General features: G+C 38.2%; 2 protein-coding genes across 2 annotated transcripts; one reads left to right on the forward strand and one right to left on the reverse strand.

The window, feature by feature from the left end:
* Positions 1-4,000: 4,000 nt before the first annotated feature.
* On the forward strand, positions 4,001-6,642 carry LOC101311958 (E3 ubiquitin-protein ligase Topors-like). Its single transcript, XM_004298064.1, has 5 exons — positions 4,001-4,350; positions 4,451-4,567; positions 4,678-4,735; positions 4,827-5,080; positions 5,753-6,642. The coding sequence occupies exons 1-5, from the start codon at positions 4,001-4,003 to the stop codon at positions 5,820-5,822; spliced, it is 849 nt and encodes a 282-aa protein (XP_004298112.1). The 3' UTR covers positions 5,823-6,642.
* Positions 6,643-8,651: 2,009 nt separating this feature from the next.
* On the reverse strand, positions 8,652-14,164 carry LOC101300333 (probable serine/threonine-protein phosphatase 2A regulatory subunit B'' subunit TON2-like). The gene is made up of 12 exons (XM_004296764.1): positions 13,856-14,164; positions 13,134-13,225; positions 12,915-12,977; positions 12,708-12,806; positions 12,301-12,459; positions 12,121-12,192; positions 11,852-11,984; positions 11,576-11,640; positions 11,344-11,419; positions 10,552-10,653; positions 10,151-10,343; positions 8,652-9,118 (listed from the first exon to the last, which is right to left on the reverse strand). The coding sequence occupies exons 1-12, from the start codon at positions 13,998-14,000 to the stop codon at positions 8,878-8,880; spliced, it is 1,440 nt and encodes a 479-aa protein (XP_004296812.1). The 5' UTR covers positions 14,001-14,164; the 3' UTR covers positions 8,652-8,877.
* Positions 14,165-15,725: the final 1,561 nt, after the last annotated feature.

Raw genomic sequence — 15,725 nt, forward strand, 5'->3', positions numbered from 1 at the left:
GGGTAATTCATAGGTAGTAAGAACTTTTGATTGATTGATTGTGTTATGTTGAATTGGTTACAGGATTTATGTTCATGACGTCAAGTTATGGTAAAAGTTTGTCTTCTAGTAAATTCTCTCTAAACCTCTTTTGTATCCCTGACCTCTAGGATTATGTGGGTTTTGGAGTTCGAGAATAAAATGGCACACGAGTCTTGGGGATAGATAGATAGCTGCAATCTTTGGGATGTTTTAAAAAAATGGAATGTTATGTATGTTTTGTACTTGACTGTTACATATAATAGATATTTGGTTTTTAAGGAACTTTGTCCTCATATAGTTGGTTGAGTTTTGAACTTGTAATTATCAGTATTGTAATATATACTGAAATATTGTTCAAGAACCATGGCATCCGCATCGAACAGAGGTCAAAGTAGAGTTCAACAATTGCTTGCTACAGAGCATAGCGTCAATGCTGCCAGAAATCGTAAGTTTTGTTCATTGTCTTTGATTTCACCAATGCAATAATCACATAAACAAGATCCAAATATATACATTCACATTTTAATTCTCCATTGTCTACAGGGTTTGGTGAAAGGGCTCATATTGCAAATGATAATGTATCTTCCGGTAGCTCTCTCTCTCTCTCTCTCTCTCTCTCTCTCTCTCTCTCTCTCTCTCTCTCTCTCTCTCTCTCTCTCTCTCTCTCTCTCTCTCTCTCTCTCTCTCTCTCTCTCTCTCTCATTATGTATATATATTATTGAGTAGTATTATGTCACATACTTATTTTCTTTCCTTTTTTTTTTGTTAATTTGGCATGTTTTTAATGATTAGATGATCATAGAAGAAAAATTTGGATGTTTTAGTTGGTAAGGCAGTTGCATGTACAGAAACAAATGATGGGCACAATGATGTTTTTGTATTTATGTTTTGTGTTGCATAGATCTCGGGAAAGAAGAAAGGTTTTTAAGTGCTCGAACATTTGTTAGGCATGACACTCGGGTTAGTCTTCTAGATAAGTTTATAAATTCATGCTCGGGTTAGTCTTCTAGATAAGTTTATAAATTCAAATGACACAACATGCATAAATGAACTCCGGATGGATAGGATGACATTTCATTTGTTATGTGAATTACTCTGTCATGATGGGGGGTTGGCGAATGATGGTTCAGTCTCGGTAGAGGAGCAAGTGTGTATTTTCCTACACATTCTTGCTCACCATGTAAAGAACCGTACAATACAAGATCGATTCGAATGCTTGGGAGAGACTATAAGTAGGTATTTTAATTTGGTTTTAAAAGGAGTGTATTGATTACAAGGTCAGCTACTAAAAACCCTAGAACATGTATGTGATGTTGAGAGTGATGCTAGATGGAAATCTTTTAAGGTATGTGTCTGCGTCATTTTAAGTTTATGACCTTTGGTCTCACTTGCTGAATTCAACTTGTTTTTAGTGTTGTAGAGTTTATATCTTTTTTTTCTTTTGTAAAATAGTTTAGGTGCATTAGATGGAACATACATCAGAATGCGAGTTTCTAAGGTTGATAAGCCAAGATATCGAACACGGAAGGGGGAAATTGCAACAAATGTCTTAGGTGTATGTGATCGAAACATGATGTTCATCTTTGTGTTGCCTGGATAAAAGGGTTCAACCTCGGATTCTAGAGTTCTCCATGAGGACTCAAGAGCATTTAAGCCGGGGTATAGATGCCACTGGAACTCGAGGATATGAGGAAGCTAGGTTGATGCAAACTCTTGATGTGTGCTACATATATATTGTAGTTCAATGGGCATTTTTTCTGTGGGTATTTTATAGCAAGCTGGATGGATCAATTGCATATAGCATATACAAGTCCACTGTAACTACTACTCGATCCTCTCTTTCTATCTTTCTAACTCCATTCCAAACTAACAACCGGATATAACAGTGTATCTACTGTTCTCATTGAAATGCAATACATCCACATCTCCACTACTCCCATCAGACAATGATACAACTAGTAGTTTCTCAACATCAACCTGTAAAAAATGTTGTTTAATGAAGTTTGTCTCATAAGTTGGTTAACCGATACATCAAGATCAATAAAACAAGTATTGACCTTCAAAGACCAGGATGTCAGCAACAATTTATCCACTCAAATTCAAATAGACTCTCTCGATCCAATCTGCCATCTAATACCAACGCAGAGTAAGTTTTTGCCTCACAGTAATCCCTGCTGAACTAAAGAAGGCTTAGCTCCCAAAAATGCAAATGCTCAACCCACATTTCCAACATATTAAGCACTTTGTTAACTAATGGTTCTAGGTTTAATACAATTATTCATAATGTCTTATCAGTAGTGTCTGATTAAACACTTACCAAATCTCTGAAACTCAGTCCACCTTCCTAATTATTAAGACATAAGACCTCCTATTTGAATCAATGAATACCTCCCCACTAGAACTTTGCTATCTTGAACTGTAATTGGCGACATACCCCTTTAGGAAGTTTAAACACAAACATGGAGTAAGTAGGAATTGTCTGCGCAACTGTCTTTACTAATACAAACTCTCCAGCTTTAGAGAGCAATTTAGAATGCTAACCTTGCATATGAGAATCAAGTCTCTCATTAATTCTCTTAAATATCCTTTATTTCTTCCAGCTGTGGTTGATACTTGGCAATGTTCTAAAAATCTCCGTCTAGAGCCAATTAATCCCCGCCTAGGCGCTAAGCGGTGCTTCACCGTTTCCGTCTAGAGAGTTAGAAAACCGATTAACCCGCCTAAGTGTTAGTCACCGGCTGTCCGCCCGACTAGCGCCTAGCATTTTTTAGAACATTGGTACTTGGTAGTCCTAAATATCGTTCATGACACTCCACTATTGGTACCTCCAATATGCGAGTGATTTCTAGCTTCCCATTATCATCTAGCCCTAGCCCAAAAGCAATTGTTGAATTCTGAAAATCGATCTTTTGTCCTTCAACACTCTCTTAAAGAAGCACACATTGTTTAATGTGGATTACCTCCTGCAGCTCCACCCTTTCGAAAAGCAAACTATCATCAGCAAATAAACCAGAGGCTGAACTCCTGCCTTAACTCTGTGAATTGATTCCTCTCTGTCATCTTTTTGAAGTAGTCCAGTAATGCTCACTTACCCCATCAAAAATAAATTGATAAAATATTATATAGTCTTTGTGGTTTGAAGTCGACATTTGTTCAGTCCTTGTGGTTTTATTTTAATTTTTAATGGCTACGTCAGCAATTTAACTGAACAAATTGATAGAATGACTATTTGGATGAAAAATGTGAACTTAAAGACCATTCAGATTAAAATAAAACCACAAAGACTGAACAGATATCATCGACTTCAAACCAGAAAGTCTAAACAAATTTCAATTCAAAATAAATAGGGCGATAAAGAATCTTTTTGCCTTAGTCTTCGTGTTGGCTTAATTAACACTAGCAACCTTCTACCCACTTCATATCAAGGACTTAAAAATCAAAGCTATCGCCGAGTTGACGATATATCCTAGCATCCCCAGATATTTTCGTGCGACTTTTATATATTTCAATCAAAAACACAAATAAGGAACACGGAGATTTGATCCCTGGTGATAGAGATACCACAAATTGGACAAAGCCACCGGTGCTAGCATTTCATTTGTGTTTTTACTTTTGCAACTTATATAATATTTAGTAGCATACTACTAATTTGAAAACCATAATTAATATTTATATTTCCACATTGTCGATATGGTCCGTGATATTTCTGTCAAAATTTCTAATTTTTGAACCCTTGATAATTCTTCGAAGTCTGATATTTTAATCCTTGCTTCATTTTTTATTTTATTTTTTTGAAGAGTTTGTCCTTGCTTGAGTGCTTCATATCAAAACCCACTTTAACTAAAACCCTGTTTGCGGCGAATTTCAAATTGGCTAAAACGTTTTAAAATTAAATTGGTTCTCTACGCCACGTCACCATTCTCGGTGATTCCTCGGCCCTATAAATACCAACACCAGAAACAGATCTCCTCCCGACTCTATGGAATCGTCCACCGCTTCACCGCCGGGGACAAGAAGCGGCCGCCGCGAGAAGCTGTTACGGAGAGTAATATTGCCGTCGATCCGAGGGCAAAACTGTCCAATATGCTTAGGAAGCCTCGAACCTCGCAGCGCGGCGGTGCTGGAGGCGTGTAAGCACGCGTACTGCCTCCGATGCATTCGCAAGTGGAGCACTTTGAGACGAAAATGCCCTCTCTGTAATTCCATCTTCGAGTCTTGGTTCGATACTATCAGCCTTTCTTCTCGAAGTTTCCGCCGGGAGATTTTACCTCCGCTCAATACTAACGCTTCTGCAACCGGAACTAGAAGCCTTCACGATGCACATCCAAGGTCAGCAGATTTTCTTGACCGTTTTGATTTTGATCCTTCAGGTTTGTAGAAATTGCAATTTGGACCTGAAATTAATTTTGTTTTTATACATAATGATTAGGAATGTGATGAATGAGCGGCGGCGATCACGGCCGTTGCCGTGGCGGCGTTCGTTTGGACGGCCGGGATCTGTGGCTGCTGATGTCATTGCTGAGAGGAAGCTTCAATGGCGCGCAAGGTAAATTTCTGCAATTTTTTTTAAGATTGAAATGAATTTTTTTTTTTCTTTTCTATGTTGATGGTTATGGCAATTTGGAATTTAATTTTATTGACTTATTTGGTTTGCAGTATATATGGAAGACGATTGCAAGCGGTTGCTTCAGCTCCAAGAAACCGTGTTCAAGTGGTATGTGCATATGCCATTACTCAATAGCGAGTTGGCGCTGTCTGTTTAAGGCAATGTGCTGAATTGTATGATGATGTTTGTGAATTTTCAGAGTGCGCCGGTTAATGATTTGGTGAAAGAGAGAGTGTTGCAAAGAGTGGAGCCTTGGATTAGAAGAGAGCTGCAGGTTATTCTTGGTGACAGAGATCCATCTGTTGTTGTTCATGTGGTCACCTCACTCTACACTGCGAGCCTTGACAAGAAGGATTCTGTCTCTTCGGGGCAACATGATGTACTGGATAACTTCCTTGAGCCGTTGCGCCCTTTCTTGCTTGAACGAACTGATATGTTTTGGCATGAACTAAGGTAGTACTAATGACCTTGGAATGATTTTTTATGGCGTTTGTGTTTGGTGTTTTTCCTACTGTGAATGTATGAATGTATAATTCATTTGGAAGTCATCAGCTCATCGTGTTTCAGTTGGGGCTAAATGAGAGTTGCCTAATGTCTAACTTATTTGGAAGTCATCAGCTGAAGTTCATATTGCTTAAGTAGGAAATATGGTTAATAATCTTCTGTTTGCCTTTACAGTTTATTTACTTTGTATATAAGATTAAAAGATAAGTAAGAAGCCAAGATTTATACAAAGTAACATCTAATGAAAAATATAGGGATTTGTGGGGATCTTTTAAACTTGATTGAAGAGTGCCATTAAGTCAATGGTTTATAAGGCCGAAGCTCTTTAAGGTCTTGTAGGACGCCCTCAAGTGTGGAAACAGTCATAGTTTCATCAACACCAATGAGCCTGGAACCTTGGAGTGATCTGCATAGATGTTGCTGAACCTTTCACTTAGTCATATAATATTAATGTGTAAGTTGCAATAGACCTTTGGTAGGAATCTAGTTAAAATCCATGTTTCATTTCTCTAAAATGGTTTACTTCATCCCTCTATGGAGGTGAAGAAAGTAAGCAGTCTTTTTTTTCATTTCTTCTGTCTACATGTACATGTTTTCTAACTTAAAATTATGGCCCTCCAGATGTTTTGCAGAGAGTCCGTTTAACATGCAAACATATGATGCTGTTGTTGAGTACAGAAGGCTGAGTTGAGTGAAGAGAGAAAACTAAGGCCATTCCTCATCTTTCCCTTTGTGTATGTTCCGGTTTTTCATTGGACTATCAAGTTATAAGACGCTGTTGAACTTGCCTATTCATGAGTATGAAGATCTGTATGGTAGTCTCCTTAGAGAGGAAGTCAGAGGCGGCATACCCAGTCAAGAGATTCATCAACTGAGTCATTGGAGAAGGAAATAAGCAATGCTAGAGCTTTAATGTTTAGGGAGAATATACGAGGGGGATATATGACAACTGCTACTAAAACAATCCAATAGACTGGAGCTCACTTTTGTGGACTCCCCAATCATGTTTGGCTCATCGAGTAGTTTCTGTGCTCTTTAGACCAGCAAGAAGATTTGAGGTGGCACTATCGGATTCCAAAGCTAGAGACACAGCATGGGTGAGGATTCTGCTTGGGGAGAGAGGACAATGCTGATACACAAAGCTACAACGAGCTTTCCAAATTGACCAGTTGATGGAACTGATTAAGATAGCCCATAACCGGTCTACTGTGCTATTTTGACCGGATAAAACATTTAGAAACCAAGAATCAAAACTGGTGAGCCTACTGTTGTTCTATTTCAGATCCAAAGGTGAGCTGAACCACACCGGAGTAACCCAAGAACACAATAGGAGAGTATGTTTGATTGATTCTATAGAGTCTCCACATATTGGGCAAGAAGGATTGCAGGTAAGTTCTCTTTAAAAGATTGAGAAATGTTGGGACCTCCCCATGCAATGCTTTCAGAGAAAGAATTTGATTTGAGGCAAAGTATTCAATTTTCATAAAAGTTTCCAGCACTTTGAATTGATGACATGAGAACTGCTAGCACTGTGATTAATCTGCATAGGCTGATCCTGATTTAACTGAATCCTTTGTGTGAGGCCATTGTTGCTTATCATCCCCAATCCCAGGATTAATAGGGATCGTATTTTTACAATTCACATCAGTAGGCTGGAGCAAATGCTCAATCTCCTCAAGCTTCCAACTCTGTTCTCCTTGTCAATTATACTCTCAATCAGTAGTGGTTCATTAGGAGGAATAGGACCCTTAATTGCAGAGGCCAAGGATTAGGAAGGGGGATCCAGTTGTCCTCCTAAATATTGATTGATGAACACCAGTCTGAACCACAGTCTCTAGCTTCAATCATACTAGACCGCCCCCAAGAGGAGGCACGATGACCCTTTTTCGCTCTCGAAAACTTGCAATCTGGAAAGTATATAGCTTTGATTACTCTCGCCCATAAACACTCCGGCTCCTGTATAAGGCGTCAAACTTGCTTAGCAATTAGAGCAAGGTAATGGTGTGAGTCCAATCCTAACCCCCTACCCACTTTCGTTTGGTTTGCACAGATGACTCCGGCTATGCCAATGGATCTTGTTTCTCCATTCAGTTGAACCCCGACAAAAAGTTTCCCAGGAAATGATATCATCACAAATGTTCTTTGGATTCTGGAAACAGGACATAGGGAAACTACTGCTGAAGCCACAGCCTTGATCAGAATAGCCTTTCCAGTCTGGGAAGCAAACCTCTCCTTAAAATAAGCAAGTGCCGCTGATTTTGACCTTCCCCAGAGCGTTGGTAAACCCAAATAATTCCACGGGTGATCACTCATCAGTGATCTTGATAAGGAGCAGTGTACACATGAGGTGCTTCATCTGATCAAAGGTGTTTGGTGAAAAGTATATGCATGATTTCTCATTTATCAATGGGTTGACAAGAAGCACCACACTACTCAGACAGTAGAGGCTTGAGGAAAAAAGGTGAGATAAAGTGGGACAAGACTCACAAGAGCGAACCAGACTTGGTCATTCTGGTGGATAACACTACACTAACCAGAAGAAACAGGTGCAGGGGAGAAGGGTCTCCCGACTCGGATAGAAAAAGCACCCCGGATTACCATTTAGGACTATGATGACACAGTAGTCGCACATATTCTTATAAGTTCAATCCAACGATGATCAAAACCAAACTGGCAGAGTTGCCTCAAAAAATCTCATTCAACTCTCATCTTCCCAGCTTTGTGAGCCAACACTTGAAAATCTTCTTGAGCTCTGACTCAAATACTATGTGAATATTAGCCTCCCCAACAACCCAATGCTACAAATCATTCTGTATCTTCAGTATTCTGGTTTGTGGCGCTTATGATAACACCGGGAATTGAGGTCCCTGGCCTGAATTTCACAAAGCTTCGTTGCCAGATTACTCGATCATTAACCGTACATTTTTAACTGGATTTCACACAAGCGTTCAATTATCCGGTATGCTAAAGACAGCCTCTTCTTCCTGACTAATGGCAACGAGATTAAACAATTTCTTTCTCATTGTATATTGTGGAACTGGCTCAAAATGTTCAGGTCGTTCCAAACAACTTAGGATCATTCAGTATGTACCACACGCTTACCAGTATTATTGTTCGGTTGTTCCACTAGGAACATGGAGGCCTCCAATGGTGCAGTCCTGTGAATGACTCGTGTTGAAGTATTGCGTTTTTGATACATGAATCTATTTTGGTAGAACAGTGTAATTTGTAGTTGGAAAACACAACAAGAAGCTTTGGGTGGTTTGCAAAAGGGATGTCATGCTTGCTAAAGCATTCCTCAGAAAGTAAAAAACAGAAGCGAGGGAACAAAATGGACAAAAAATAAAATCAAAAACAAACAAAGAGCATTCACGACCAGTAATTTTTCTATCTTTGCTTGGTTGATCATTCTTGGCAGATCTCAGTTTTCGCTTTCTCTAGATTAGATCGAATGATATTCAAGTCCACGAAAATTAGGAAACAATAAGAGCTAAAATAGAGCTGGTGGAGACTGATTTTTCTAAACGAGCTCTTAGAGAACGGAGAATGTTATCCATTAGTATTTCACTCAACAATTAACTGTGATACATTACATGTAACATTGGCATACACAATTCTACAATACTTGATTAAATGTCGAATTGGCAATTTGGCATACACACAGCTTCAATACAAAGCAACTCTCGTTAAAACAAAATGGCTCTGCATTTGTTAGTAAGCAGACACACATCCTACACAATGAGTATTTATGCTTCTTCTTCTGGTTCCTCCTCTTCTTGGAGAAGATTTTCCCTATTGTCATGTGCCCAAAAACCACGCACGTCAATAAGCATGCTGGCTACAGTACCTCCCTGCTTGCATGCAAGAAGATCAGCCAATGTTATCCTTAGTGGATCAGCCGGCTTAACCATATCCCAGATTTCATCCCTTACATCCTCAATACACAACTCATAGTTTCCACCTTCAATCCATTTTTGGTGTACATCCCTGTTTCATATATCAGGAAAATAGATCTATCAGTTTGCACAATTTACCAACGAGGCCAGTGTAAAGCATATTTATAATTGCATAAGGTACGATGGCACTAAAGATGCACCAACTTGAATATGTTTTTACGATTTATTTCTCTAAGACTTCTATATATCTCTCAAATACTGCAAGCAGTTAATACTAGAGGTATTCTATCGGAAGTCTGTATCAGTTAACATTCCATCCTCTGGATGCTCCCTTCTTTACTTCCATATTCAGCCCTGCTTGGTGGTTTTGAATAGGATGAGAAGTTATCCTTAATACACCAGCAGCCAAGGAAAGCAGTAGATAAGTCATAGATTCTTAAATATGCTTTTGAGATTCATTTCTATACAAATCTGAGACTCCTAGATATTGCTGGAATACTGCGACCAGGAACGAGGTTTTCTGTAAGAAGGTCGTATCCCGTTTTTGGATGCTCCCTACTTTACTTCCATATTTGTTTCTGCTTGGTGGCGTATCTTTAGCACCACCAGCAGCCAAGGAAAGCACAGATATTGTACAAGTTGTACAAAGGAATTCTTTTCTTCTTTTCAATTGATGTCACTAATCCCTAAGTGCAAAGAACATCTGTGATTCGACTGATTTCATTCTATTCAATGACAATATAGATAAGTTGTTGAATATGTTTTTTGGATTCATGTCTCTGAGAATCTGAGACTTGCAGGTATCGCTTAAATACTGCAAGTAGGAAACACTAGAGGTTTTATGTAGGAAGATTGTATCAGTTAACATCCCAGCTTTTGGATGCTTCCCTTCTTTACTTCCATATTTGGCTCTGCTTGGTTGTGCTTAGAACATGGTGAACAGTATTCGTTTTGCACCACCAGCAACCAAGCAGAGCCAAAATAAAATCTAATAACATTAGTCATTCTACCAAACAGCAAAATAAAAGAAGTTTGTTGAACTTTATTTTTCACATTTGGTTTCTCTAAATATATGCAACAAATAAAAAAAATAAGTTAAAAGTAATCAACTGAGAATGTTCACCTGAAAAGAGAGTGTATATCAGCTGTTGTAAGGTAACCCCTTCCATGAAGATCAAGGCATCGAAACAAATATGTTAGCCCTTCGGGAGTGTCTTTGTTTTCTAAGGCCAGGACAAAGTCCAGAAAACTTTCGAAGTCCATTTCCCTAGAATTCGCTCCACCAATTTTTCCACGGCGACAGTGCTCATCAAACACTATTGAGGGTATCAAATGCAAAAGTATTAATAAACAGGACGAGAAAGGAAAACCAAGATACATGATAAAGTAATTAGGATGTGGTTGATCTATATCTATTGTAATGTAAAAAACAATGGGCATTGAGTCATATTTCAGTGTTTTTTAGCATTTTCGAGTAAACAAATATGTTGAGCGTAGATAATGGATTGTAAATTTTGTTCATACCTCTTTCAATGATGATCTCAGTCAACGTCCCATCCGCATATTCTCGAAGTTCTTGCTTGCTTAATGATCCATTATTATCTGTATCAAGGCCAAGGAACACGTCTACAGAAAGAATGAAGCTGCAATTAGTGATGTCACTATCGTAACTTCTAAGTTTTCAACCACCATGATCACATTTAGCTTGAGCTTAAGTTTATGAGATAAATATTTGATACTCATATTGGTAAATATATGACCTGTGCCATAATGAAGATATGTAGAACATGAGACAGAGGCCATCAAAACTAAAGGTGATCTTTAACCACAACACTATTAAGCAAGTCTTAAGGTAGATTGCGAGGTCGCACCCATGCTAGTCAATCAACTACAAAGTAGTTTAATGTTTTTGTGTATGTATACCTTATTTTGTAATTTTTATGCTCTCTATACGAGTCCATGACTATTCTATTATGTGTAAGAATAGATGAATTTTCCAAAAACAGGCATTGATCGTTGCCCTTCCCCCCACCCTCACTTTAGTCTATCCCTTGGACATTTAAGACTGAACTTGTCGGGAAAACCAACAGATTTTCTAGTCTCTACGTACCAAAATGCCTTTTTTCTTTAGTGTTTGTGTAGCAGAGTACCATTTCTTTCATATCAGTAGTCATGCCGAAATAGGAATGCAGAAGTATTACACTAGAATGGCAAAATATATATGACAAATAGATGTAATCAATCAGACAAAAGCATAATAGGTGTAGATATGGAACCACGCAACATGAAGAGAAAGATTAGATACGAAAAACCCACCACATATTCGCTGGGCAGATGTCATGGAGAACCAGTTTTCTGCTTGCTCATTGTCAGTGACTTCTTCCTCACTTTCCTAGTATCAAAGAAAAAAGTCGGAACATAAAGTTAGGCAAGATCACAGTCTGTTTGATGCTTAATGGTTAATTTCTTTCCAGAATAATATATACCTAATAAGATAGTTAGATATTTAGCATAAAAAACTCTGACAGAATATTCTTTCACAACCTACCTGGTGCAGTTCCATTAGTTCCTGGAGACAATTGCTCAATAACACCTTCTTTATGCAGGCTTTTCCTGCATACCAAAACAAATTTTAAGCTATATTATTAACAATAAAAGAAAAAACACATTAAATAAAGTATCTGTTTAAGTTAAAGCATCAAAATTAAAACCTAGTAGCTACGAGTTTAGCAGCCCAGGATTTCATATCTAATCAACATCTTAGAATGACTTAGTTTCGAACAGTATCAAAATTTCATAAACGGAAAAGAAAACTCTAACAGACCTCGTCTATGAGGGTCACAGAAAAAGAAGAACTTCTGTGCTGCTATGCGGCAATACATGTTAAGAAATCCGGCAGGCATGTCCCGTAGTTGTGCTAGATTAGGTATGAGACCTCGTATATATGCTTCCATTTCCTAAATAATTTAAAATAAGGGCATTATAATTTAGCCAAAGATTAGCATATGACTAATCTGTATAATATCATATAATAGGTTACGTAGCCTAAGACATAGGGTCAATAACAGTTAATAGTTTGGAATGAGTTCATACATGACGTTGGAGGAAACCATCAGAATCCTCATCAAGCTCACTCATGTCAATTCTAGCTTGTGTCAATGAAACCTGATGAAAATAAATGCAGTAGTCACATTCTCTGACAGAGAGAGAGAGAGAGGGAGGGAGAAGAAGGGAGATTAAAATAATAAATAAAATGAGGTCTCATTTACACACTGTTCTCATCACATAAAGATAGAACGGCAGAATGGCAATTCTTCCTTGTTCGTCTTTCTCAAACTTCATGAAATTTGAAGGGCTGAAAAAGCGACGACATTTAGGCCCAATCTGCCCTGTACAGACAGTGGCAATCTGACAGAAGTCTTCATAATTCATCTAGAAGATAAACAAGGGGACTAATCAGCCAGATCAAACCATACAGTTAAGAAGTCATAAGGATGCAAAAGCCTTAAATTGAAGATTGATAAATATAATTTAAGCAGATGAGACACCATAATACTACAATAGTACACGTAGTTATAGATTCTTGGATAGAATTAAATCAATTAATAAACACTAATAAGGGATATTTACAGCATAAGGCAAATCTTTAAGCAAATTAACACGACCAAATTCCAACAGACCTTTTCTGCACCAGTTGCGTCATCAATCACACAATTTTCCCTTAAGCAAACCCACATGGAATCAAGATCATCAGCATTTAGCAAAAGATCGGATTGCTTCTGCAAAACATTAATATACCAACAAAGCATTATGCCTGATGCTTAGCCAACCAAAAAAAAAAAAGCAAAAGCAAAAGCAACATGAGCTGAACCAGGAAGGGAACCCACCTTTAAAAACCGATATTTGGCAAGCCTCTGGACCCTTTGACTAATTGATCCTTCTTCAGGTTTCTAAAGCAATGGGAAAAACATGCAAAGTCAAGGAAAGAGTACTAACAAGAATGTGAACAAAAGCACAATCATTGTCTTTGAAAATCTATCAGCCTTGCTTACTCAAAACGCGACCATGAACATAAACTCAAATAGAAAACAAAATTTACCACATGCCTTCTTATAGAAACTTGGGATTGAGGCAGCTTCAGCACTTTTTTGTTGCTTCTCTTTGAAAATATCAAGCAAGATTCTCTTTGTTTCAAGCTCTACATAAGAAAAAAGAAGCGCGCGTGAACCTTGGTTATATTTCTTTGTTTCAAGCTCTACAGATAAGCAAAGCCAATTACAGTTGCCATTACTAAGTGAGAAACTTGGGAAGGGACTCAAGTAGTCAACAAGCAAGTCGCAAGAGTCTCGAGTTTCAAATTAAAATACCAAGTCAAAGAAACCAAAAATAACCCTTGATGTTGGGTAGCAGCCGTAGCACAAATGAACCATCCATTCAGTTAAGTACTTAAGTACACCCTATTTCAACCATTACCTCAAATGAACCACTGAGGAAATGACAACAATCTGCCACCCCGAGTAGTGTGATATCACATTTGGAAAAAGGCTAGCACTTGACTAATTGGTTCTAAATTGGTATGATAATATCTTACAAATGGCTTTTCTGGGCATGCTAGCACAACACTGCTTCCACAAACCAAAGCTTAAAGAATACAAAATCTGTTCTACTGCATATTTCTATTGGTCTAATTGATATCTAATGCGTATTTCAAGGCCCATTTGATTGAAAACGTTAGTGCTGCTAATACATACAACATGGAAAACAGAATACACCGTAAAGATTGAAACTTGATAATGAAGAAGATGTGAAAATGAGAGAGGAACAATACCCATGAGGGACTCGGATCCGAGACCGGCCCCGGATCCGATATAGCGGCGGAGGTTGCGGACCCACAACATAGAAGAAGCCGGTGGGATCTTCCTCTGCGCGGTGGCCTCATGGCTTTCGCCGTCACTGGAACCACCACTGTACATCTCAAACCCAACTCGGGTTTTCCGGCGAGGTCTGAACTGAGCGGTAGAAGCAGGGAGAGAGATAAAGATCCAAGCTTTGGATCAGTCCCTTGTTAAAGATCCAAGCTTTGGTTTGATCTAAGGCCGAAATGCCCTTTCGGTTTTTGTATTTTCTTCTTTTAAGTCACTAGTCCAAAAGTCTACAAAAGATTTTCAAATAGATACCATATAGATAATTCTAAACTATATTGTTGGAATCATTTTTTCTATTAATATACAAATTCAAAATTGTTCAACCTTTGGGTATAAAAGGTACATGTGATGATCTAGAGTGTCCTAAGTTTAAGGTACATAACTTCGTATCTGAGTCACATTTATTTATAATGATCATGGAATAATACACTTATTAAACGAGTTTGGACTATGTGGGATGAGAATTGTGATGAAGTGGCACTAGAGCATGACCCAGGTAGAGTCTATTACTATATCTTATATGGAACAGAAAGATTATATGTACATTACCCAAAAAGAGAGGAAGATTATAGGTATTTTGGATACTGTTTTTGCTAACGTATTTTGCATTGATAGTCTCTCAAGTGTATGTTTGGTATATATGACGAAATAGTATTGCACTAGATAAGAGGTACCAAGTGGTTTGACATGTGTTTGGTGAGAGGGAGTACATAATTAAATGGTATTACTTAGCACCTGTTTTTTGCTCTCAGCCTCCTTGGCTGGTGCTATTCTAAGCACTCATTTTTGGGTTCTCAAGTTAGCATGGTCTCTCTCCTCCTTTCACTCTTGGTCTCTTTCTTTAGATCTATTGGTCCATCCTCTCTTTCCTCTCTTTCATCTCTTTCTCTCTCAAGTATTCTTCAGATCCATTGTTGCGAGACAACTGAATATTTTCCAACTTTGTGAAACTCATGAGCACCATTTGAATTGAGAGACTCAGAAGTCTCAGATTTGCTGAAGACGATGATGATGGTGATGATAATGCGCAGCAGCAGCAAAGGACGAAGAGGTATGCCGGCCTTCCAGTCACTTTACTCTCCTTGATGATTTAGTCAGTAATCACTTAACCTTGTTTCACTCTCAAGCCTCTAAACCAATCAAGTCTACAACCACCAAAGTTGCCCAGATCGGGAGAGAAAGTCACCCACCACCTAAGAAAGAGAAGTTGCAATTGTTCATGAGTTCTTGAATCTGAAATTTGAGAAGACCAAGTTCGACTTCGTAAACTGAATTTCGTTTTCCCCCAATTTCGATTTCAAAACCCTAACCTGGTTTGGATTTGGAAATTTGATTGGGTTATGTAGTTCTAGATTTTGTGGTTTTTTTTAATAAGTGGTTTTTTCTTTTCTGGGTTATGTAGTTTTGCAAGATGGTGTGGTGATTCTCAGCACAATCCCTTCTTACACAGTATTGTCTCATCAAATATGGTTCAAATTAGTATTAAGTAAGCATACTCAAATGAAAGTAGGACAAGTACTAATAGTAGAGTGACCCAGAATTGCCCTGGGTTCCAAACATGCACTAAGAGAGCAGTAGTATATGGTTTACTTGTCTTATGAAGAGCGCATGTGTGAAAAAAGAAAAGAAAAGGAAAGATATTCATAATGTTTACCTTTTTTTTTCTTTTCTTTTTTTGAGGGAAAGGGATGTGACTCATGTGGGCGATAAACCCATCCATTAATAATGACCTTCCGAGGTCAAGCTGAAAGCGAACTAGCTTTCGTTTACAAA

Source organism: Fragaria vesca, linkage group LG4, assembly GCF_000184155.1.
Source record: "Fragaria vesca subsp. vesca linkage group LG4, FraVesHawaii_1.0, whole genome shotgun sequence".
NCBI classification, from domain to species: Eukaryota; Viridiplantae; Streptophyta; class Magnoliopsida; order Rosales; family Rosaceae; genus Fragaria; species Fragaria vesca.

Bases quoted from the DNA above. Each gene is read 5' to 3' on its own strand.
- LOC101311958 (XM_004298064.1), top strand. From the start codon at position 4,001: ATGGAATCGTCCACCGCTTCACCGCCGGGGACAAGAAGCGGCCGCCGC. The intron at 4,351-4,450 runs GTCAGCAGATTT...CATAATGATTAG, and splicing joins CTTCACGATGCACATCCAAG to GAATGTGATGAATGAGCGGC. The intron at 4,568-4,677 runs GTAAATTTCTGC...TTTGGTTTGCAG, and splicing joins AAGCTTCAATGGCGCGCAAG to TATATATGGAAGACGATTGC.
- LOC101300333 (XM_004296764.1), bottom strand. From the start codon at position 14,000: ATGTACAGTGGTGGTTCCAGTGACGGCGAAAGCCATGAGGCCACCGCG. The intron at 12,807-12,914 runs GTGGGTTCCCTT...AATGTTTTGCAG, and splicing joins CCAAATATCGGTTTTTAAAG to AAGCAATCCGATCTTTTGCT. The intron at 12,460-12,707 runs GTCTGTTGGAAT...TTTATCTTCTAG, and splicing joins ACGCAACTGGTGCAGAAAAG to ATGAATTATGAAGACTTCTG.